This window comes from Alligator sinensis, unplaced genomic scaffold (assembly GCF_000455745.1).
Source record: "Alligator sinensis unplaced genomic scaffold, ASM45574v1 scaffold1338_1, whole genome shotgun sequence".
In the NCBI taxonomy this organism is placed as follows: Eukaryota; Metazoa; Chordata; order Crocodylia; family Alligatoridae; genus Alligator; species Alligator sinensis.
The window spans coordinates 409,202-435,479 of record NW_005842713.1 but is presented as its reverse complement, the minus strand read 5'-3'; the positions used below and the strand labels follow the sequence as shown (position 1 = coordinate 435,479).

Genomic DNA, 26,278 nt, shown 5'->3' with positions numbered 1-26,278 from the left:
ATATTTTGCAGACACCGAGTTACAAGAAAAGCTATTGCATAAGAGAAGTTTCTGGCTGAAAGGAATATCCAATTATTCAGGAGAGCTCAGCATACCACTGAAGGTGGTAGAGATGGTATAGAGATGGTAGAATCAAGCAAAATCAATGAGGGAATGGATTTTGCCCATGGAAATGTAAGGAACAATGATTTAATTTAAATTAGACACCACACCTAAGCTTAATATTTTACCAAAGCATGAACATAGTAAATTAAAATTGAAACCAAAAGTGAGTCCAGAAGACATCAAAATAACCGCCTATAACTGGAGCAAATGTACCAGTGAAAGGGTAACATCCAATATAAAAATAGAGTATACAAACCTGCCATTCATTGTGGTACCCATGGAGGTGATGCCAGTATTGGGTCTAGCAGCTTGTGAGAAACTGAATTTAGTTAAGTGTGCTTGCAATACACAAAAAAAACAGCTCAAGAATATGAGACACTTATGTTAAAGTACAAGGATTTATTTGAAGGGCTAGGTTGCTTACCAGGTGAACATACAATTCAGGTAAATAAGCAAGTGCAATCCCTGTTAAACATCCATGCATTCATCCATGCTCTCTGTGATACATTCAATGCAGAGTTAGCAAGAATGGAAAAATTACATGTGATACAGAAAAGCCAGAAAACCACATAATGGGTAAGCTGCTTAGTTACTGTGGAGAAAAATAACAGTCAGTTATGTATATGCCCTCATCAACAAGGCTAACAAATGAGAACATTTTAAATTGCCAGTTAGAGAAGAAAAAAATCAAGACAACCCAATTCAGATATGCACAATTTTTTTAGTAAATCAGATGCACTCTCAGGATTTTGGCATCTGAAGTTCATTGAAGAAAGCGATAATTTATATACATTTAATGCTCCTTTTGGAAGGTAGATTTCTGCATCTATCTTTCAGTATCAACTCCGCTCCTGAACCATGCCATAAAAATTATGCACGTGATTTAGGAAGGCATCCTTGATGTAAACACCACTATGGATATTATCGTCTGGGGCTCCACTTAAGAAGAACACGATCACAGGCTTCAGGAAGTGTTGAAGACTACTAGAGGTGCTAATCTGAAATTGATCAGAGAAAAGGGCATGCTGGATGTAACTGAACTGACCTTTATAGGGGATATCATCTCTATTAGAGGGATGAAACCTGACAAGGCAAAAATTAAGGCCATTGAAATAATGCCACATTCCCAGTTAAAGAAGAGGTGCAACTGTTTCTTGGCATGGTAAATTTTCTGGGCAAATTTGACACCCAGGACACTTCAAGAGAGTAAAACTGAATGGTGCTGAAATGCAGAACAGGAGGAATCATGCCTTGTGTTAAAGCAAAAGCTGACGCAAGATCCAATATTGAAGTTCCGTACACCTGGAAAACTTAAGCAAATTTCATCAACCGCATCAGTGTCAGAGGTTGGTGTCACAACCCAAAGGTGTGATTTTTGTTTTGTGTGTGCTTTGGCACCACTGAATTATGTTCCCGCTAAATTGCAGCTTCTTTGCACGGTGGAGTTTTCTGCTGCAGAGGAGAACCCCGGTGCAAAAAGAATTCCCGCCAATTTGAAGCTTTCTTTGCAGGGTGCATTTCTTTGTTGCAGCACAGAAATGCTTGTTGCAAAGAGTTCCCGCCATTTGTATTCTAATTCGAGCCCCATTATTGGCTTGCGTTAAATTATTCACACGTGGTGGCTAGTGATTGGCTTGTTAGCCGTATAAAAGGCTTGGGTGGTTTCCGCCCAAGTCAGAGAACTTTGAGCACGCTGCAGAGTGCCTCTATGGAGATTTGACCTGAGGCTGCTGATCGATAGACTGATCACCTATCGATTCTTCTCCCCGTCGCCGCCTGATTCCTCGACGTACCCTTCCCTGCGCGCTTTCGTTCCATGGAGCCTAGCAAACTTCGTGTGAGTCTATTCAGAGCTCTTTTGTACGAGTACTTTCTTCGGTTGACGTGACAGGCTCGCGGTTTTAGAGCCTTCAGCCGGATTGGGCTAGAGTTCACGAGTTTAGAACTCTTGTCCGCTTCTCTTCTTTCCTGTCTGTAACCGCAACTCAAGCAAGTTTTCCTGCCTACACCGCGACCATCTTCGGTGTAAGTAAACAATCTTGAATCAACCATTACGCGTCCGTGCCTAATTCCAGCGTGTCGCCTGTTCTCTCCGACCCAGCGTGCCCGGGCTGCTGGCCACAGCCCGCGCAGTGTGAAAAAGGGCCCGGACCGCTCCCCGCCGCCCGCACATAGCGACGAGGATGGGATCGGGAGAGGGCCCACACAGTTGGTAGTACGATTCTGCAAAAATATAACAATGATTGGCAACCAGTGACATACGTTCCAAATCAACAACCAAGGCATAAACCAGATATTTACAAACTGATAAAGAGTTACTGGGAATACTGTTTGCTTGTGAGGGATTTTACCAATATATTCTACAGTCACACAACATATGTAGAAGCAGACCACAAACCTCTGACAATATTGTTTAACAAGCCATTAAATGACTGTACTTTAAGGATTCAAAGCATGATGCTCAAGCTGCAAAAGTATGATTTAATTGTGAACTACACACCAAGTAAATTTGGCTGCTTGCACACATTAAAAACAAAACAAAACAAAATGGTGCTTTACTTGAAACTCGGTGTGTTCCTGCACCAATCCCCACATGTGCCCAGAAGAGGCAGCGTCTTAGTTAGACCCAGCTTCCCTTACATCTGTAAAGATCGGATGCTTTAGTGGGGCTTTTTTGGCCTTTTTGTCTAATAGCTGATTGAATCAGCTTTGGCTAAAAGTGCCAACCCCCCCTTGGTGACTGAATTGCCTGATCTATACCCTGCAGAGCTGGGTCGAAGTAATGCGCAGCTTCTTCAGGTAAAGTGCGGTTTCTTTCTTTTTTTCTTTTTCTTTTTTTTATATCTGCAAGCAGCCTTTATGTTTATTGCAGATACAATCTCTAGAGCTATACTTTTGGCTATGAAACCAGAAAAGACCTCTAAAGCTAGGGACAGAAGTTACACATAAACCAGTTTAATTGGTTAGAAACTGGTTCAAATCTGTAAGAAAATAGGGCGAGGGAAATTACATATAAACTGGTTTAAGTCGTCAGAAACTGGCTTAAACCCATAACAGAACAGAAGTTCAGTGCAAATAAACCAGTTTCAAAATGGTTGAAACTGATTTAAGATAAACCTGGTTGAATGTAGTATCAGACTTAACTGATTTGGGTCAAACTGGTTTATGAAACTTCTGTACCAGACCCCTTCCTGGTTCAAGTTAAATCACAGTCTCCCAGGTCCCAGTATGCTTTCTACCCCTGGACTGTGCTGTGCTGTGCTGTCTGCTCCAGCAGAGAAGGGTTGGAGGAGGGGGAGGCAATGACTGCTTTCTCCCCTCTCTCCACAAGCAAACCCTAGCCGAGGCCTAGGGCCAGGTACTTGGGGTTAAACTTCCTTTTCCCCAAGTACAGAGCTGCCCTGCCTTGCCCTGCTAAAAACATACTGCTGGCTGTGACTGTGGGCTACAAATCCCAGAAGCACCTGAAAGCAAGAAGAGGAAGTGGTGAGCAACCCTGCAGAGTCCTGCTGCTTTGATTCTGGTCTGTAAATTCCAGAGACCCTGGGGGCAGCAAGAACAGGAAGTAAACACCAGGGATCCTGGTATTCCCTGATAAAAAAATAGAAAATTCTCTGAAAAATAATCACAAATTCTCTCATAAATACCCCCAAATCCATTATTAAAATTAAAGGCCCCCCACAGCCTCCCTGGCCCTGCTGGTCCCCTTACTCCCCCCATCCCCATAGCCCCACCAGCCCTGCTCATGCCCCTCACTCCCCCACCAGAGCCCCGCATCCCTTCCTGTGTCCCTGTCCCTGCCCCCCCAGCCCTGCCAGAGGGGGCCCCCAACTTCCAGGGCTATGGGGCGAGGGACCCAGGTCTGCAGCTCCCAATAGAGGACAGCAACTGCTGCAGCAAAAGAAGCATAGAGCCGGCTCCCCTGCAGCTGCCTAATGTGGGCTCAGATCAGGGCAGGGCTGCCTCCCAGCTGCAGTGCACACTCTGTGGGGGGACCCACGCCCCACAGATCTGTATGGCGGGGTGGAGGCAGGGTGGGTGCGTGCTGCAGGCTCGTGCTCTGCACCCTGCTGCCCTTCCCCAGGGCCTCCACAGTACAGCATGCACCACCCAGCGAGGCAGGACACAATGGGGATGTGCAGGAAAACTGCTTGCCTTGGCAAGCTCCATGCTGCCCTGGCCACACTTCCCCATGTGCATCGGGGCAGCAGAACAGGGTTGTGCCCCTTGCTGTTGCCCCCACCTGTAGGGGAAGTGTGGCCACGGCAGCACAAAACTTGCAAAGGCAAGCAGCTTTCCTGCATGTCCCCACTGTGCCCTGCCACACTGGGTTGCACACACTCCGCTGCAGAGGCCCTGGGGGAGGGCAGCAGGGTGGGGAACATGATCCTGCAGTGCACATCTACCCTGCCCCTGCCTTGCACACAGATCTGGCAGATGCAGGTCGCCACTGTCCTAGCCTGGAGCCAGCCCCACCCCTCACCCCACAAGCCTGGCCTGGCAATAGCATGCTACTCCTGGGCCACACACTGCCAGTGGGTACTCCATGTGAGGTTTCCCCCAACAACTCCCCACTCCCTCAGCCCTTAGGTACACAGTAATGCCCTGCCCCTGACCTGTCCTGTTGGCTCTTCCCCCAGCCCTGGCAGTCACCCACACCTACCACCCAAGCGCTGCCCCTCCCAGTCCTGCCGGTTCCCCCAGCTATGACCCTGCAACCTTCCAGCCCTGACAGAGGTAGCCCTCAGCCCCCTGCAAGCCCCACTTACCTTAGGCTCCAGGAAAAACAGTGAGCCTGAGCCAAGCCTTGACTGAGAGCCTCAGACCCTGCCCTTTCCCCCTCTCCTTCCCCCCCCCCCCAGGGTTGGGGGTTTCCTGCCTTTTCTGCAATCAGCTCTTGCAGGCTGGAACTCTGCCAGCCTGCAGAGCTCTTTGCAAAACTGGGAAATCCGCAGATTTCTCTGCTAAAAGGTAAAATCCATTGCGTCTCTCAGAAAAATTGGGAAATTCATGGTTTTCTCTGTTTTCCTGTGGGAAATGGAAAACCTGGATCCCTGGTGAACACACAGCCCATGCTGGCTAGGTGCCAGAGCCATGCTTTAGTGCCCCACAGCTTCTGGCCTGAGCCACTGCAGGCATGAGGCTGCATTTCCTGCAGGCATGTGGCTGCATCAAAAGTGAATGTCTGTCCAGTTGTTTCTCATTTTAATCTCTGCAGTTAAACTAACCTGCAAAGACTGAAATGATTCAGCCTTGGGCTTTTTGACTGTCTGTACTTATCCCAGAAGTTCAGTGCACTTAAACGGATTTCAAAATGGCCCAAACTGATTTAAGATAAACCTGGTTGGATGAACTGAACTGATTTAGGTCAAACCAGTTTATGAAACTTCTGTCCCAGATCCCTTTCAGGCTCAGGTTAACTCACAGTCCCACAGCAGGCTTTGCAACCCTGGGCTATGCTGTCTGCTCCAGCAGAGCAGGGTTGCCCCCACTCCTGTGCTCCCTAGCCAGAGCACCGTCACTGCTCTGGCTGGCTGAGAAGCGGGTGGAAGGAAACCCGGTCTGGACATCAGCAGAAGTCTGCCTGGCAGGGGAAAAGCAGTTTTACCTGCTCAAGCTCTGGCTGGCTTGATGAGGGGGGAGGGGGACCAGGCCCAGGTTCTTGCCAAAGCCCCCACCCTGCTCTCTGCTCAAGCGGGGAATGGGGTAATGCCTGGGAAGAGCTGCCAGGCACACCATGGCTGGGGTACCAGGGAAGGGGTTTAAACTCCCGTCCCTCCCTCCATGTCAGCCACACCCCATCCCATTCTCTGCTTCAGTGGGGAGTGAGGAAAAGCCTGGCAGGAGCTGCTTCCCCCTGCCAGGCAGACCCTGCCTGGTGTCTCATGTGGGCCAGAGAGGGGGTTTAACTCCCCTCCCCTTCCAACAAGTCAGCCCTGGGTCAGAGCCTAGCCACATTCTCTGCTCAGGCAGAGGACAAGTCTAGCACAGGTTGCTTTCCACCCCCCTGACAGACCCTGGCCAGGGTCCTGTGTGGGCCAGGGAGGGGGTTTAATTCCTTCCCCTACCCTGCGAGGTAGCCAGGGTCTAGCCACACCTCCCCACTCAGGTAGGGAGGGAAAAGTCTAGCAGGGGCTTCTCCCCCTAATCCCTAGGCAGACCCTGGATGCGGTCAGTGCGGGCCAGGTTGGGGGTTCACACCTCCACCCTTCATCATACCCAGTGGACCATCCGGGGTCTGGCCATGCCTCCCCCTCAGCTTGAGCAGGGAGGGGTGGGGAAAGCCTCAAAAGGCTTCTCTCCCTGCTTTCCTCTCCTTTCCCTTCAGCAGTGCCTAGCAAGACGGGAGGCATGCTCTAGTGCCCTCTCCCCCCAGCTTCTAGCCTGGGCCACCCCAGGCATGTGGCTGCATTTCCAGAATTAAAGTGAATGTCTGTTCACTTGCTTCTCAGTTAAGTCTATGCATTTTAGAGTAGCCTGCAAAGATTGAATCAATTCAGCCTAGGGGGTTTTGACTGCCTGTACTTAGCCTAAGACAGACATGCAAGCTTATATAGACTCAAGTCAGTCTCTATAGCCAATAGGAAACTGCAGCAAACAGAACCAGAGAAGGATAATACTTGGGGACTCTAGAAATAAATGATAGTTAAAGGCTGGCCAGAGTACAGAAGTGACTGTCACATAGATGTAACAGATTATATTAATTTCAGACATGACTCTAAAAACTATTCCTTCTATCACTGAAAGGCAATAAAATGGGAATACTGAGGACCCTATGAAAAGAAATGCTGCAGAAGGTCCATATAGGTCTTTTAGGAATCAAGAAGTGTAAAAACTGAGCATGTGAAGTGATGTATTGGCTCAAGTTCAATGATAGTTTCATAGTTGGTAGGGTTGGAAGGGACCTGAACAGATCATCAAGTCCGAACCTCTGCCATAAGCAGGAAAGAATGCTGGGGTCAAAAGAATGTTAGGGTGACTATCTAGCCTCTTGAAGACCCCCAGGGTAGGAGCGAGCACTTCCCTTGCAATTTGGTTCCAGATCCCAACCGCCCTGACTGTGAAGTAGTGCTTCTTGATGTCCAGCCTGAACCTACGCTCAGTCAACTTATGGCCATTATTTCTAGTTACTCCTGGTAGTGCTCGGGGGAACAGGGTCTCTCCTGTTCCCCACTAGTCCCCCTTGGTAAGTTTATAGATGGCCACCAGATCCCCTCTCAGCCTTCTCTTGTGGAGACTGAACAGGTTCATGTCCCATAGCCTCTTCTCATAAGGTCTGCTCTCCTGCCCCCTGATCATGTGAGTGGCCCTGCTTTGGACCCTCTCAATGCTGTCCACAACCCTCCTGAAGTGCAGCGCCCAGAACTGGATGCAGTACTCCAACTGTGGCCTGACCAGTGTTGCATAGAGGGGGAGGATCACCTCCTTGGACCTGCTCGTGATGCACCTGTGGATGCATGACAAGGTGCGGTTAGCCCTACTGACCGCATCCTCACATGGGCGGCCCATGTTCATCTTGGAATCAATAACAACTCCAAGATCCTTTTCTGCCTCTGTGCTGATGAGAAGGGAGTTCCCCAGCCTGTAGGTATGCTGATGGTTCTTCCTCCCCAGGTGCAATATCTTGCATTTGTCAGTACTGAAATCCATCGTATTCTTATCCACCCACCCTTGTAACCTGTCCAGATCTAGTTGTAACTTGTCCCTCCCTTCTAACGTGCCCACTTCTCCCCACATCTTAGTGTCATCCGCGAACTTGAACAAGGGGCTTTTCACCCCCTCGTCCAAGTCTCTGATGAAGATGCTGAACAGTGCGGGCCCAAGGACTAAGCCCTGGGGGGACCCCACCGCTCACATCCCTCCAGGTTGAAAATGACCCATTCACCACCACTCTCTGGGTGCGGCCCTCCAGCCAATTTGCGACCCATCTGACTGTGTAGCCATCGATGCCACAGTTGCCTAAATTTTTAATGAGAATGGGTTGGGAGACAGTGTTGAAGGCTGAAGAATGATGACACTGCAAACACAGTAGAAAACTGTTTATAAAGTTTCAGTTACATTACTAGGTCGAGCCATGACAACCTCATCTGATTGTCCAGGACATAGGAAAAGGTTGGCACTGACTGATTTACGTCGAATTCAAGGACGTGTTTAATAGTTACAAACTATTATTTCCTGTATCCAGTAGTAGGTGCTTTGTTCAGTACTAACCGGAAGTCAGTGATAGTTAGCCTGATGGCCATATTTGCAAGGCATGGGATTCCAGGGGAAGTTTTCAGTGACAATGAGCCTCAGTTCTCTGGTGCTGAGTTTAAGCAATTTGCTTAGAATTGGGGCTTTTGGCACAAATATAATCAAGCCCCAATTATCTCCAACTGAATGGCCTTGTGGCACAGTATCTTCACACCATCAAAAGCCTACTGAAGAAATCATTTCACAGCAGGGGGTGACTTTCTGAAAGTGTCACTGCTATATCGAAGTACACTCTGGTCTGTTTTTATGCGAGGGTGGCATTCCAAAAAAACTTCGCATAATGTGAATCCATTATTACATGTAATTAATAGGGATACGTACCAGCCTCGCTATACTACCCCACCCAAACCATGACAAATTCAAACAGTAATCACACAATACAGTAACTGCTGTGCAGAGAGGCTGCGAGCTCCACTCTGCACGCAGTGGCACGCACAGGGGGTGAATCACCAGGGCAGTGCAGGGTGGGCTGGAGAGACACCTGAAGGAGGGAAGCAGGACATCAGGGAACACTGGCTGCTTGCCACTCCTGGCTCCGCCCTGCTTCCCTTCGCGCCTCTCCAGCCTGTCAGGCGCGACTCAGTGCGGCTGGGAATAGTGGGATTGCATGGAGAGGCTATGAGCTCCCTGCTGCACCAAGTCTTGCCTGTCGGGCTGCGGAGGCACCCAGGGCAGGGAGGCAGGGAAGAGTGGGACCACATGGAGAAAGTGCTCACCCCACGCTGCGAGCAATGGCATGCATTGGGGCTCTTTAGCCTGAAAAAGCGCAGGCTCAGGGGTGATCTGATGGCCACCTACAAGTTTATCAGGGGTGACCACCAGCATCTGGGGGAACGTTTGTTCACCAGAGCGCCCCAAGGGATGACGAGGTCGAATGGTCACAAACTACTTCAAGATCGTTTCAGGCTGGACATAAGGAAGAACTTCTTTACTGTCCGAGCCCCCAAGGTCTGGAACAGCCTGCCACCGGAGGTGGTTCAAGCGCCTTCATTGAACACCTTCAAGATGAAACTGGATGCTTATCTTGCTGGGATCCTATGACCCCAGCTGACTTCCTGCCCTTTGGGCGGGGGGCTGGACTCGATGATCTTCCGAGGTCCTTTCCAGCCCTGATGTCTATGAAATCTATGAAAGGCAGTGCTGGGTGACCACCTTCTCTTTGCAGCCCCACTGTTCCCTGCCCCAGATGCCTCGGCAGCCCAGCGGGCATGACCTGGTGCAGCAGGGAGCTTGTAGCTTCTTCACGCAGCCCCGCTGTTCCCAGCTGCACTGTGTTGGGCTGGAGGGGCACCTGGGGCAGGGAACCAGGGTGGCAGGGAATGGCAGATGCTTGTCCTGCACTGCCCTAGGGACGCACCTCCTGTGCCTGCCAGTCTTTGAGAGGCACAGCCCCACACCACAGGAGGCATGTGACCAGGGCAGCGGCATGCAGGACACTGAGACCAGGCAGGGAGAGGAGCCGAGCTGGGCCCAGGGCCCACTGTGCTCGTGTGTCCGGCTCTTCCCCTTGGAAGTGTGCGCGGCAGCAGGGAGTCGGCCTCTCCATCCCTGACGAGCCACCGGAGGCTCTGCCGTGCTCCCAGCTGGGGCCCTGCAGCTGCACACTGAGGCCCCAGGCCCCAATCAACCCCTGGCTAGACAGCAGGCCCAGCCCTGCCCAGCTCCCTCCCTCCACACATCTCTACTTACCTACTGGAGCTGCCCTCGAGGCTACTTGGCGCCATGTGCATGTACATGCACGTGGCATCCCCCCATCTCACCGCCTTCCTTCTGCTTCCTCCCAACTCTCTGCAGGCTGGAACTCTGTCAGCCTGCAGGGAGCTCATTGCCGGCTGACTGCGCATAAGATCAGATTTCTTTCGCGCAAAGCAAATTGGTGGTATAAATAAGGTTGTCACATATAAGCAAATTCGCACATGAATTGCCATAAAGACAGACCCAAGTGTACACCTCCAGCAACTACCTGGTCACCAGCCCAGCTATTAATGGGTCAATGCATACATTCTAACCTGCTGATCTGTCACAGCTCTCTAAAAGGTCAGAATAGTGACACTATCAGGGAGACGAAAGAAATTCAGAATCAGAAACAAAAATGATATTTTCACAGAGGAGCTTGGGAAATTTCAGGAGTAGAATCTAGGAACAGTGCGAGTCTGAAGCATTAAACCTCAAAGAAAAAGTACGGTACTGTCAAGTACCTACTGCTTTCGTTGCTCGACTTGAAATTTTCCTTTATTTTTTCCTCATGTCTCTTTTCCTGTCAGTTTGGATTCTCTAGTTTGTCTTTAGTGCCGGACATCCGTCCACTTTCCACAAACTTTTTCCTTTAAGTAACTGTGATTTCTTTTGCCTGGTCAAGGGTTAATTCCGGGTCTCCTAATGGTCTCCATGTTTTGTTTTGGATTCCAGCCACAATCTGGTCTCTTAACAAGGATTCAGTTAGGGCTAAACGGACAGATTAGTTTTTCAATTTTGGATCAATCACAAGCTTTTCTATAGTTTTGTTGCCTTTTTGTTGTGCCAAGTTAAAAACATCACTTGCTTTCTTTCTTTCTGGAGTGCAGTTCTCCTTACATTTTTGTCATAGCTGAAACAAAAGCAACTGAAAAGTATTGAATAGGTCAAATCTATCAAGATCTTCTGTTGACAGGAATAAGGCTCCTTTCTGATAGTCTTTCCTTACCACTGGCATCCATTACATGTAGCTATAGAGTGAAGTACCCTTTGAATTTCTTCCAGTAATCTATTTTCAGAACATATAAGATTTTAGATGCCCCCTTCTAACACACAGTCATTTTCTCTAATTTCTATTTATTCCTTGTACCACATGATATTTGGAATCACTTGGAGCCCAAGATCCTTAAACTACAGTTTATTCATTCAGCAATCACAGTTTCAACTTCATGTACATAACAAAATATACATTGCTGCAGTCCGCCTTCTACCTTCTTGCTTCTGAAATGAAGCCACTAAATGCAGAGTTCCAAATCCGTGGCATGACAGAGTTGGTGCCCAAGGCAAACCCTGCAGGAAAGTGTATGCTGGGGGTGGAGGGGGTTCACCTGCTGTTCCAATTGCAGGGGGAGGAGGCCATGGCGTCAGGGTTTCCAAGAAAGGGGTGGGAGGCAGTGGTCTTACCTATGGTGGAAAGTCCTAAACAGTCCCAGCTGAGATGCTGCTGCTAGTGCATGTTCCACCCACTCTACCTGTTGCTCTTAAAGCAACCGCAACCACCAGGGACTGTGTCGGAAGAAGATCTGCTGGAGCATGGACTCTGTGGGTTGGGGGGAGATTCCAGCACCTCTCCTAGCTTGGCAGCCAGTGCAGGTGCCCCTCTCATCCACACTTAGTTATGTTTCTCTTCCAAATCACAGAAGTGACTTTTCTACCCAAGGGAAATTAACGGACTAACCAGTAAAGGTGCGTCCCCACATGCAGGGACATGCGCTTACTAAGTCAAAAATAGTAGCGGCACGTTTTGAACCGCTTTTTGCCACAGTGCATGCTCCTACACATGCATTCTGGTGTGGGGCAAACTGCCCTGCTTCAGGAAAACTGCCATTTCTTCCCTCCTCCCAGCTCCTGCCATACCGAAGAAGCTGGGGCACAACTAAAGCAGTGGAGACAATCTGGCTGGCAGCCTCAGTGTTTGCCAGCACATTCTCCTCTTGTGTGCATCGCACCACTTTCTTCCACACAGGTATTTTTTTGCTACCAGGATTTGCTACTAGCAAATTTTGCCCCTGCACTGCAAAGTTGCAGTGCAGGGCACATTTTAACATGCTGGGCAAGCAGTTTGTAGCACTGCAATGAGGTTTGCAGCACCACAAACCACACGTGCCTGTACAGGTTTCCCTGGCTTTATGCTGTACATGCATTCCTGGAAAACGACACAACTTGAATTTGTATAAAGGGAACCCGCTTTACAATGCAACACATAGGGATACGTTTCAGGACCTCGACTGTACTGACCCACAGACCCATTTCTACCACTTTTGCAGGACAATTTTGGTACTCACCAACAGCAGACAGTACACACAAGCACAGGGCACTATCAAAATAGTTTAATAGTTTCATAGTGCTTAGGGTTGGAAGGGACCTAAACAGATCATCAGGTCCGACCCCCTACCCCAGGCAGGAAGGAGTGCGGGATCATAGATTTCTAAAATTGGAAGGGACCTGGTAGATCATTGGGTCCAACCCCCTGTTCCAGGCAGGAAAGAGCACTGGGGTTAGGTAATCCCAGCCACATGCCCAGCTAATCTCCTCTTGAACACCTCCAGGGTAGGGGAAAGCACCACCTCCCTTGGAAGCCCATTCCATATTTTGGCAACCCTCACTATAAAGAATGTCTTCCTTATGTCCAATCTGAATCTATTCTCCTTCAGTTTGTGGCCATTATTACTGGTAACTCTGAGGGGCGCCGTGGTAAACAGAGTATCCCCTACTCCCTGCTGGACCCCCTGATGAGTTTGTAGGCAGCCACAACGTTGCCTCTCAGCCTTCTCTTGCGGAGGCTGAAGAGATTCAGATCTCTCAGTCTGTCTTCATAGGGTCTTACCTGCAGGCCCTCAACCATGAGTAGCTCTCCTCTGAACCCTCTCAGGGTTATCCACATCCCCCTTGAAGTACGGCGCCCAAAACTGGACGCAGTACACTATCTGGAGCCTCACCAATGCCGTGTAGAGGTCTAGGGAATTATCACTTCCCTAGACCTGCTCGTGATACTTCTGCTGATGCAAGAAAGAGTGCGGTTAGCCTCGCTTATTACCTCGTCACACTGGCGACTCATTTCATTTTTGAGTCAACCAGGACTCCGAGATCTCTTTCCGCTGTTGTGGTGCTCTGAATGGTACCCCCCAGTCTATAGGTGTGTTGGAGATTCATTCTCCCCAGGTGCAACACCTTGCATTTATCCTTGTTGAATTGCATCCTATTCTGATCTGCTCACTTCCCCAGTGTGTCCAAATCTGCCTGAATTCACTCCCTGCTCTCCAGTGTGTTTACTATGCCCCATAGTTTAGTGTCATCTGCAAATTTGTACAAGGTGCTTTCAACACCTTCGTCCAAATCGCTGATGAAGAAATTAAACAGAACTGGTCCAAGGACAGAGCCTTGGGGGGGGGGGCCACCACTGCCCACACCCCTCCAGGGCGAAACCGCCCATCCACCCTCTGTGCCTGTAAGATCAGTCCCTTGAACTCTCACCCTTCTTGGACTCCCTTCTCACAGATTCAATTACCCCTCAGTCCCATCCTAACTATTCTCCTGAGCTCGTTGAAGTTGGCCTTCTGGAAGTCTAATGCTACTGCCCTACTGGTTGTCTTTCCCACCTGACGCCAGATGGTGAATCCTATCAACTGGTGGTCACTATCCCCTAGGTAGCCTTGTACCTGTAGCTCCCCCACCAAGTCCTCCCCTGAGGCCAGCACCAAGACAAGTAAGGCATCTCCCATAGTGAGACTACTGCATACCTCCTGTGGTAAGTGCAGGTCCTGTATGCAGGTTAAGAACCTACATGAGCAGGAAGACCTGGCCGACTGCTCCTCCCAGCAGATATCCGGGTAATTTAGGTCACCCAGGACAACTAGGTCTTTTGAGCGTACTGCCTTTGAGAGCTGTCTTGAGAATTCTACGTCTAACTCTTCCCCCTGGTGTGGGGGTCTGTAGTAGACCCTCACTACCAAGTCCCTTTCCCCTTGTAATCCGACCCATAGGACTTTGATTTGCTCATTCTCTGTCCACAGGATGTATAATGTTCCCTAATATATAGAGCAATGCCTCCACCCTTTTTCCCCCAATCTATCCTGCCTGTATAGCTTGTAGCCTTCAATGCCCACTACCCAGTCATGGGTAGGGTCCCACCAGGTTTCTGTTAGACCAAGCAGGTCTAAGTCTTTGTCTGCAAGCAGGAGTGCAAGTTCCTCCTGCCTGTTTCCCATACCTCTAGCATTAGTATAGAGACACCTAAGCCCCCCGATAGGTGCCCTTAGTATTCCCCTATCCTGACTCTTAGTGGGCCCCTTATTACTTACCTGATCATTTCCAGCGTGCGGTTTGTGGCTTGTCCTACCCGATCTTGTCCTGACCTTGGCATCCCCATCAAATATCTGTCCAGCCTCCTCTTGAAGACCCCAAAGGTAGGAAAGAGCACCACCTCACTTGGGAGTCCATTCCAAAGCCTGGCAGCCTAACAGTAAAGTAATGTCTCCTGGTGTCCAGCCTGAACCTTCTCTCTAACAATTTGTGGCCGTTATTCCTAGTAACCCTGGGTGGTGCCAGGGGGAATAGAACCTCCCCCAATTCCTGCTCTGGTCCCCCTGGTGAGTTTGTAAGCAGCCACCAGATCCCCTCTCAGTCTTCTCTTGTGGAGGCTGAATAGATTCAGGCCCTTTAGCCTCTCTTCGTAGGGCCTGCCCAGCTGACCCCTGACCATACAAGTGGCCCTCCTCTGGACCCTCTTAATGCGAGCCACATCCCTCCTGAAGTGTGGTGCCCAGAACTGGCTGTCTTTGGAAGGCAAGTGACACTACCATTGTTTTTTAATCAGGCCTGATCAAGCAGGTGTCTTCTGAGAATGCCTACCAGACAAAACCCTTTAGGCAAGATAGAGCAAAGAATGTCTAATTTGTGGATCTCGAAAGGACTTAAGTGAGAGCTAAGCATTAAGGTGCCTGAGAAGCTTCTGAGCAAACTGGAAATAAAACTTTAGGTGCCTGGAGAAATTTTATGTAGGCAATGACTGAGCAAGAGTCCTGAAATCTAAAATAGATTGAAATGAAGGGACCTCAATCTTGTTTAAGTCACACTTCAGATGTCCAAGTCCTTTCATGGATCTGGGCCTTTACAATAGATTCAGTTTAGAAAATAACCTTCAATTATGAATCTTTCATCTCTACATAAAGTAGCAGATTACTGGGGTACCATGTAAAAAGGAATAATATGATCATCCTAACTATACTAGGACACAGACAGCAGCATAGTACTAAGCTAGGATTAGTGTTTATCCCACTGTTATAGTAACACAAAAAACACATGTGAATCGAACAGGATTTGGGGTCAGTCAGTTACCAGCAAACCTGACAGATAAACATGGGAAAATAAGAGTGAGGAGGGAGACAAGAGTACTTAACAAATTTAAAAAAAACTGTAAGGAAATGCAAATTAATATCTGTATTGGGACCACATGAAGCCTGGTTTTAGAGTGTAAAAACTAAGGTCTCCATCATATTTTTATTTAACTTAGGTGAAATTATTAGATTTGAAAACATAATGTACTATAAAACTGCTTTATGTCAATTCACAGGACAAATCAGAATAAATCACATCTGTTTCTTGCAACTGCCCTCTCCTCTTAATGCTGCCTTGAGCCTTTCTAACCAGCCTGTCATCAACTCCTTATAACTACATTTTAATCTTTTCATTTAGAAAGTACATCCTTTACAAGGCAAGGAAAATCAGAGCCACCAGTAAGAGTGCAGTGAACCAAGCCCTCTTTTACAGTCACAACTAATATGGTTATAGAAAACGAAAGTCTTTTTGGATATACATGAAATACAACGGAATGCCATTATTTTTTGTCCTTCAAAATTCTAAAGAGTACATTTGCTGGTAGCAGAAAAGCGTGACCATTCATGATCGTTCATAAAAGGATAATTTTCAACCTCTGACATCTGTAATGGATGACAGTCAACAGCTGTTCCGTGCAGCAATCACTACCACCTACTGCTCTGCAGTAGAAACCTCTGGAGCTGTATGCAGTTCCTAGACTAAAGCCCCTAGCAAACAATGGAATCCAATGCAAAATCCCAAATCACATTTCCTGCCATGCCTCACATGCATGCCAGGAGGTGTGATTGTGGGATCCGGCATGAAATCCCATCATGTCTTGTTGCTGGTGGAAGACTAGGATTTTGATTTTAGGTTCCCCCTGAACCACCTAGCAGCAAACTCCCACAGTGGGGAGCCCTGTCAGCTGATGGGACTCCCAGCTGTGGGGGCTGCATTATTTCTGTGGCTAAGAGCCCCCGACTGGCCACCTATATTCAATTAATGGAGTGAAGAGGAACCAGCTACAAAGCTATTACATATTTATTGTACATGATTGCATTAACATTTGGGTAACAACTTAAGATGTGATTAACTGGTTAATCACATCTTAAGTGTAATGTGTACCAGGGGCTTTAAGAGTTATTTTATTTACTTCTACTTTTTCTCTAAATTAGAAACTACAGACTAGTCTTCTCCCACCCACCTCTCCCACAAAACAGAGTTGCGCACACACAATATTTTCCCAATTTTGTTTAGTTTTGTGCTCTTTACTGAATATTTCTGAGGTTTGTAGCCCTCCTAGTCTCCGAGTATGGTTTTAAAATATTCCTTAAGCATTTTTATTCAAAGATGGATTGTAAATGGATGAATCACAAAGTTAATCTCATAACATTTCCCTTATGAAATATGTTCAGCTTAAATCTTCAAAGGAGTTTGGAATCAACTAAAGATTTTATAAATATGTGGGTAAAGACAGAGGGATCGGGGTGGGGGTGAGGGGGCGGGAGAGGAGGTTGAGGCTAAGCTTTCATTCTGTTATTAAACGCTCATGAGTTTTATCCGAGGGGGGAAATATTACTGTGTTTTATAAAACAAATTAGTACACGGGGACCACCCAGATCACAGAGTCAAATCTACCACTCTTATAATCCTTGTCACAAGCTAATCAGACTTCATTTTAAAAACAAGCTATATTTATGTCCCCATAACTCCTATTAAGAGACCATTCCAGAAGCTTTATCCTTAGCTGGTTAGATTTTTCCTCAACAGATTTGAAATTCAGGTCCTAACATTTCATATACAACCAACCAAATGAAACACTGACTCTTTGGGAACACATCTGATTTCTGGTTGAATTTATAGAATTGTTACATTGGAGTTCATTAATGCATCAGCTTGATCCTCAATATTCGCTGAATGAGCTGTTGGCTATGCTGGGCAATTTTCCAGACTGGGACCAGCTGAGTCCTAACCTGAATAGCCTAACATTCAAATGGGAACCTCTTAAAACAAGGGGATGGCAGTGGTGTAGGAGAAGCTGGTTCTATCCAGGTTATGTAGAAAAGGAATGATTGGAGCAGTGAAAAAATTCCCAGCTAAAAGGAAGACATGAAGGACAAAGATGTTAGCAGTTATTATTAGAAGTGCGCATGATCTCCGAGTAGGACCAGCCTTTTGACTTAGACCTAAACAGGTTACAGGGAGCTTGGGACAGAAGTAACTGGAGAGCCCATGGCCAGGAAGATAAAACAGAGGATACCTGGGACTCCTGAAAGCATTAACTCAAACCTGAAAAGTGATAACTCAGAGGGCGGCATTTGTATACTTGCTGTTTCTTGCTTTGCCTAGACCTGTATGATCTTTATCTGAGAGATAGGAGCGGCTGGTTTAAAAATTCTTCTTCAAAATTGCCTGATTTGCTTCAAATATTTTGAATCCCCAAGGGTTAAATCAGAGTGCACTCTGAGATGCCATAAACAAGAGTGCACACCGAGATGGTGTTTTGAGGAGAGTGTGCCTGAAAACTGTGGTCTTGTGTGGGTCATTACTGATTTTAGGGGTTCCAAGCACATGCATCAGAGTCCCATATTCTGGGAATGGTATCAGGTACATGCCTGTGGGTGCAGAATCTGACTTGACTAACATCTGCCAGACCAAGCGACCTAGAAGTATTCAGATTTACAGTGGGGCCGACACAGTTGCATTCCTCAATGACATTAGGGGTTATACTAGGGTGGAGGGGAGGGGGGCTAAGGTGGAACCAATTGAGCATTTTGTAAATGAAATTGATATTTATTTCCCTAGTAAATCTTAATAATAAAAAAACAGAATATGCAAAAATAGAATAGAATAGAGTCCACTTACAATACACTAAGAAAAAAAGGCCAGTTTAAAAAACTCTTTTTTATGCCACAGATGTCTAATACAAAATCCCTAAGCTAGTCAAAACAAGTTTTACCTCCTACTGATGTTGGCATTATTAAAGAAAGCAAAACAACGTAGGTAGAAACAATTTCCACCACCTATTGTTGTCTATAATAAAACATTATAAAGAAACTATTGGGAGCTGCTGAAGACAAAAATCAGGTTTTTTTCCTCTATTGAACATATTCCGACATTATTTTCTTTGTGTTGCAAATTTTAGGGCTCATGTCAATAAGGTGTTTGGGATCTGGCTTTTGATTCCTCATCTGTTCGTATATACAATCTTATCCGATTGTCCCGAGCTTTCCTGTGGTCCTAGTCTCAAGTGCCCAATTACCCTCCCCAGGCAATCTCTGGTGGTGTCCAATGTTTGTTAAATGACTCTAGCAAAGAAATGAGGCAGCGTTTCATGGTTGTATAGTCTCTCAAAGTCCTTACACATTTTTCTCAGCTGTATACTGGTTGACACTAGAAGCAAAAGGATACCTCTTTGTTAGTGGCAGTAAAGTCAATTGGATGCAGTTTCATAGCTCTAACATCATTGTCAGCAAATTTATTTGTCTAACAGCAGCATCATAAGACTCCAATTAGGAACTTGTACTCCTACTTAATCTATTGTTAGTCTAGCCAGCTAAGCTTCTTTTCCAATTTTCAATGGGGCCAAATTCAGCATTACGTTAAGTGGGTGTAAGACTGATTTTTGGTGGCATATGACGAAACCAGACAACCTGTACCACCTTCTCTCGGCTTATTTCTCTTCAGGAGTAAGTGTAGCTCCCATAAGCACTATTCTCCACTGCAAAAATTTTGACTCGAGACATTTGCCGTAGCTATGAAATTTTGTAGAAGCTCTTCCCATTCATTACATGCAAGCCTGGGGTTTGCACTAATTACTACTATACTTTTTTCCTGACCTGGGAAGATTAAACAAAAACTGTCTCTGCACATTGCTCAGGTAGACAAAATGTTTCTTATCATTGATTTTCATTCTTAGCGCTCTCACCATATATGGATGCAACATCAACAAAACATCAAAGATGCAATTAATTACTCTTCAGACACTTCGAAGGGATTTTTATGCTTTTTGACAAGGATCATTCAACCAACAATTTTAGTTTGAACTAAATGAATGAAAAAACATGAATGTGAGTCATGCTACAAAGGAGGACTAAAGGGCAGCAGAAAAACCTAAGGCCGCTGTCTGTTTCTAGACCTGTTTGGTTTTTTTTGTAGGCACAGGTTGAAGCAACATTCAAAGCAATATAAAGGAAGCTGCTATCTTATGTACTTTCTTATCCTAAGAAGCTTTTAAGTCTAGGTCACTTAAAATCAGAAATATCAGTTTTTGTATCCTCAAACACAGGCTCAATATGCTTCTTCTATTGATTTTCACATATTTCCCTTTCTACAAATCACTGTAGCATTAAACACTCCTTTGATTGCTCCCTCTGCAAAATACTCTTGCAGGTGTAGATCAGAATGTATCTGGTGCATTCCATACCTGCAGTACCTTGACAGTGCTTTCACAATTGCCAAAAATACTTCTGCAGGATGGAAGACAAAGCTTTTAGAAACAGCCACCAACCAGCATATTCATGGAGAGTCTCATAACTAAATATACAAATAACATCGTGAAGTGGATTTTCCTTAGTTCTTTCGCAACCATATAGTTGAAGGCTGAGCAAACTCTCCCCCGTTAAAAAAAAAAAGAAACAAAACAAAGCTCTAGTAATTACTAATGATTATTTTTATACATTTCCTTATCTTTATGCAAACAGTTGACTTGTTTGGTGCAGCTTAAATGAAAAAAAACACCAAACAAACATTTGTTGATTTGCATTAAAACTCTGGAAACCTGCAGTTTTTGGAATGGTTTGCTGTTATGGGATGTTATAGGCCTCATCCTCATGAGGAAACTAGCTGCCTAGTTTTGGTAATGCATATTCCAGAGTGCATATTCCAGAATGACTCCCTGTTGAATTACTCCTCCTCCCACAACAGTTATGCCAATTAATTTCTCCATGTAGACAAGGCCCCAGTCTTTAGATAGGCAATTAAGACTTGACTGCAAACTCAGAGCTGGAAGAATGATTCTGTCTGTGTTTACAGAGTACTTGGCATTGTAGAAGCAAGGGGGAAAAAAAAGAAAGAAAGGTAACCTTGGTAAAGCAGGGAAGCATAGTCCTACATGCCCTCTTCTCTTGAAACATTAGTGATTGCTCAAAAAGTTCCATTTTTTAAAGAAGAGTCCCTGCAGGATTCAGAACATGCTGCCCACTGCACACTGCCAAACTAGTATAAAGACAACTTTAAAAGCACTGCTCCTGCCAGCTCCATTTGCATCTGAGGGATACAGGTCCGAGAACCAGTGTCATTTCCCCACCATCCTACAAGGGCTAAAAATAGGTTAAAATGCCAAAAACAATTTCTCTGATGGCCAGTATCTATTCCATCCCTACTCTCCAAACACTGACATTCCAATGCATGCTGACTTTACACGCACACATTAGGGGTCCCACTTGAAGAAGCAATTGGATATTAAGTTGGTTTGCAGATCCTGTATAACTTGATGAATGCTAAGAACAATTTCCAAGACAGAATGAGACAAAAGGTAAAACGAAACAAAACAAAAAAGAAACATTTCACAAGAATCTCTGTTGTTGTGATTTTTCAGCCCTTTGAGAAAGCAGGGAAGAAAAAGTACTCCTGGTATATGGTTAAGATAACTGCAAAGAAAATATTCTCAGTGGTGGCACTGAAGTGTGTTTTGATTGCATTTTTTGTTTGCCTTGCTGATCTGACAGATATTGATGGATAATTTAGAAAGGCCAACTTTATTCTGAAAAAGAAAACACTGCTTCTCATACACATTATAGCCAGACGTTTTGCTAGGTTCCTAACAGATATCAAAGCTTTCTTTCAATACATGGAAATTACATTTTATAATAGTTGAGATGTGTCGGCTGGCAGCAGCAGATCACTGTCCAAAACCATAGGGTCCTCCATGTGGTGTAACATTGTGCAGCCATGAGGATACAGCTGACTTTGTGGATTGTCTACCACATTCATCTACACTGCTGTTCTTTCCACTAGTCTTCATTAGTAATAATTACTTCTAAAAACTGATTATTTTTAGATTTACTGTTTAGAGGACTCCTACCATATGACTTCCTCATCAAGTTGTGTGAGGACCATAAGTGCCAAGGATCTGTTTGAATTAAACAAGTTGGGGCCTTACTCAATGGGACTGGTGTTTTCAATGAATTTGAGCTTTTGGCTTAGGCTGCTCCACCTCCCAACACAGAAACAACAGTGTAGATGAATGCAGCGGACAATCAACAAAGTGAGCTATACCCTTGTCACTACATTATGTTATAGCACATCGATTTAATAGATTTCTAGGAGACATGGGAAACCCTATGATTTTTGACAGCCATTCTCTATCAACTCCCATATCAGAAAAATGAAAACTATAGTGTTTCGTTTTGAATTGTTATTTGTATAATCGGAACAAGACTTAACCCAGATGGATCTACTAATCTCATTCAGGAATGAGAATCCCTGAACTTTAAACCTAATCCAAGCCTTCCTACACGACACCGGTAATGAGTGGACATGTTTTACACATAAACCCACTAATATTTCCTAATACAAACGGAGCATATGCACTGTAACTGCTTCTCGTTCCCCAAGTGAGATAGTTTGGATGTTTCTATAGTACACTGCATGGTGCAGTACAAAATGTACAGTAAGAGTCTGCCAGTGAAACTTGTCTCTTCAGAGTTAAATACTCACTTACAGGGACCCATTCTGTGCTAAGAGCTCCTCTTCCTTATAGTAAAACAAGTTATAACAAATACACAGAGAAGGCTGGCACCTACCATAACCCACACCCTTAACAGAAGAAAAAAAATCTAGATATTGATTTAAAATGGTATACATTTAAGCACTGGACCTGAAAACTGATATTTTTCTAAGTGAACTCTCATCTCTCCAATGTGGAATCCAATTCATGTTAATAGGCCAGCAACCAATGGCCGCAGTGCTCTCATGTGAACAAAACTGGAAGTCTGGGGACTGGCGGTCAATTTTCATTAATTGTACCATTCATTAAAAAAACAAAACAAAAATAACTATGAATTTTGAATAGGGAGAAGGGTAGAGAGGAACAGGGAAAGACATTCTGAAAAAGGATATGGGAAATACATATTCAGTCTTTAAAAACATCTTTATTTTGATTATGTGGCTACAATTTTAATCCATTGATGCTTACAGTTAAATTGTTCCCAATAAATTTCATATCTTGCTATGTAAACAGTGCATTCTCTATTAAACTGCTGTACAAGAACTTTTATAAAATACAGATTAACTGACATTTTCATTTGTACACTATCCTGGATTAGTGCACTAATATATCAATTAAAAAGACAAGACAATGTTGGCAAAACTCATTACCATTCTAATACGGATTAGTACAAAATGGCACTATAAAGAAAAAGGCTGTAAGTGTAACCAAACTTCTGAGCAAGCTGAATCAGTTCTACTGATTAGGATCTTACCTCTAAATACCAAGACTCTGAATTTAACTCTTAGTCCTCCTCCCCTAGTCAAGAAAAATGCATTTTTGCAAACTGGACCTGTTGTACTATTTTAGAAGCTGAATCATGGCAGCAGGCTCAGATGATTGGAGTTCAAGTGCAGTTAAAGAAACAGGGAATTTTCACTATTCCCAATATCATATTTGGATTCCATAAGAAGTTAGAGCTAGATTTTCTTTTAGTCATATTCACTTATGTGCACTTATTTTATAGATACAGGTGTGCATAAGTTAGGTGTACAAAATGCCAAGTCCTATTTCTAAATTCAAGAATCAAATCAAAAGGTCTATGTTCATAAATTATACCATCAACCATATCTTTACAGCAGGCTTTTCTAGGCACACTGGTGTTTAGTGCCAGGTAGAGAAGTATGAAATGTCTGAAAGATTTCTCAGGCAAACAAACTAAAGGCTTCATCCAAAGCCTTCAATAGTAAAGACTGATTACATTGATATTAGCGACCTGTATTTTACTCGCAATGACCCATAGCAAATAGTCAGTTTACTTCATTAGTTCAAACATAATTTGAAAGACAAATGTGTTGCCTCAAGGACAGCAATGAGTTCAAGAACATTTGATTTGATGAGGCAACACTTAAATACTCCCTCCCCCCGGAAAAGTTATGTCCATCTTAGATCAGAGTGGTTGATTAGCTCCCACATTTAGGAGGTTTTAATTTCCTTAAGTTTAACAAAGATACGGTAATTTATAAAGTTGACCAACTGCCCTTGCAAGACAGCAATCACAAGTCCAAGACTGTAAGAAAGTTATACGAGCTTGCAATACTGAGGGAAAAAAGGTCACCTCTCAGGTTTAAAAAAAAATTGTTTTATAAAAAGCAAAAACTATAAAGTATGCAATCATTATTTACTCAACAGCTTCACAATGAGAAACCATGATTGTAGCAGTTTCCTTGCATAATTTAAATATCAATTACAATGGTCTTTCTACAATCTTATTTTACAGATGCCCATATGATGAGTCCAAGAACCAATGCTCCAACAGCCAGTATAAGAGCAAGGATACACATTTTCTTTCGTGACTTGTGCTGCCAAAAGAAAGAGGAAAAAAAAAAAACTTGGTTGTTGTACAATTTTCAGTATTAGAAATAATTGCTTCTATGACTTTAGTCATCCAACCTAAATGACTGCATCATTAGATGCAATTAGAAATGTCAAATAGCAAAAGTCATTCAGGAAATAATGGAAGTAATAGCTTTGCTCCTTAACTTTCAGAATAGTCTGCTATTTTCAGCAGAGGGAAGAGAAGCATGGGGGGTGAACAGAGATCAGGGGAGGAAGGGAGTTGCCCTGTTGAAATAAGGCAACAGACAAACTTTAACGACAGCGCATGTGGTGGCTGCCACAGTGAAAGGCTCAGAAAGCCAGGTAAAAAGCAAGGTATACGCGTTATGCTCCTGTAGTGGCTGGACTTTAGAAAGGAGGCATTTTATACAGTGAAAGAGGCAGCAGTCCTGCAGAAAAACAGCATGCAATTCCGTTAATTAAGGACTATATCATCATACTACTACAAAAGGGGGAATGAGCAAGTTAAAGTTATACCCATCATCTTAATTCTGATAACTGCCCAACTTTTGTATTTTTAACTTTGCAAGCAAACATCTTGGCAGCATTATAATGATGACCACGTGAACTGGACCTTTTAAATCCAGCACACAGCCTTTTCTTGGTATCAGTTATTCCATTAGCTCCAGTGATTGGTCTGTCATCCTCTATGGGGATCCAGCACTAGAGGAAGAACATTTACCACTAGATTTTCATAGATATTTGATTGCAGGAGAGGAATGGCAACACTTCAGTCTTGGGTTCCAGCCCAGGCTTTACAAGACAGATGAAGTGGACAGATCTAGTGGATAGATATTTCTAGTGGAAATATTTCTAGTGAGACACCTCTAATGGACAGATATTTCTGTCTACTTCCTACCCAAGCTTCACCACTTCAGAAGCTCTGCCCAGCTACGCTGGTCACTGTCCCAGTCCTGTCTTTCTCATTTCTGGTTTCTTGTCCCAATCCCATTCTCCTCACCTACCCAGTCCCACTCTCCAATCATCAGACTTCTTTTTCCCGTTAATCTTCTTGACTGGTCAGTCAAAGTCTCCTCTTTCAGGCTTTCTGTCTGAAGGCATGGACAGATGACACATTTACACCAGTGTAATCTATTTCACCCTGGTGTAACAAAGCAGCAGACAGATGACAAACCAGGGTAACTTCACACAATCCAGTGGAGAATTACCCTTGGAATGATCAAGGCAAAACTCTACCCATTTAGGTCCACTGACATTCTGGCTTGCTAAAAATGAAAGGGCTATTACCAGCCCCAACAAGTGCCTTAAGACAAAGCACTGTAATAGCAGTCAACTGTGGTCTCTGACATTCATTTGAAGACACAATGGGATCTGATCCACAATCCCAAGAACTGTACCTCCCTTCCATGCCATGTGTGCAAGGCAGGAGATGTGACTGTGACATCAGGGATCAGATTCTAACTGCACTAGCAATTTGGGTGCCCAGCTGATCATCAGCTGACTGAGACAGTCTTGGGGCTTGAATCCTGCTGCAGTCCCTGCCAGGCCAAGGCAGATTGGGACAGCACTGGGTGGGGCGGAAACTCCAGGACAGTTCCTATCCTGCCCAGGATCAGTTCATCGGGACTGTTCCTGGGCTGACACCCTGGGGTGGTCCCTTTCACACATTCCATTTAAGGCATGATGGAAATCAGACAGTTAATAAACATGTATACTTTTTTTTATAGTTGGCTTCCCATTTTATTGCATAATTAATCCCCTAAAATGTGACCACTTTACACTTTGAGACACACAATTAACTTGATCACATCTTAAGTGTCACATCTGCCTGGGGCCTGTGTGAACTACTCCAAGACTGTTGTACCTCTTTGTGTTCCTAATCCCCATGCAATTTTCACCTGTTACAAAACAGATGTAAACTGCACTGGGTATGTGTTCACCAGTCCATGCCCAGAGGCCCATTATCACTTCCTGGAGCCTGAATACTTATTCTCCCCTTCCTCCCCACAAGATTCCTGTCAAATTTAATCATACTTTCTCCCTAGCCAACTTCATGTTTTCTCCCTCTGCCATTTCACTAACTGGTTCTCATGCCCAGATTCCTTGCCCAAACAAGTCTAGCCTCCTTTCAAATATCAATCCCAGCCTCAGACTCCTAAACACTGTTTCTCTCTATACTTCTTATAGGGCCATCCTACTACTTCACTCCCCTCCATCTTCTCCTTTCACCTCTGATCCAACTTGCTTCCTCTGCATTTAAATTAGGCTGATCTTTCCTCTCTGGGGCAGAGAGATCAATGA

The 26,278-nt window shown here is 45.0% G+C and overlaps 1 protein-coding gene across 2 annotated transcripts in view; it reads right to left on the bottom strand.

Moving 5' to 3' along the window:
- STX7 (syntaxin 7) overlaps positions 1 to 26,278 on the bottom strand; it is an 83,761-nt gene that overhangs the window by 6,341 nt on the left and 51,142 nt on the right. The window contains exon 10 of one of the 2 annotated variants that reach the window (XM_025216213.1): positions 22,543 to 23,979. The exons of the other annotated variant lie outside the window; for it this stretch is intronic. Coding sequence (XP_025071998.1) covers positions 23,887 to 23,979 — 93 coding nt within the window. The 3' untranslated portion in view covers positions 22,543 to 23,886. Of the gene's footprint in view, positions 1 to 22,542; positions 23,980 to 26,278 lie in introns of those variants that run through there. 2 annotated transcript variants of the gene reach the window in all.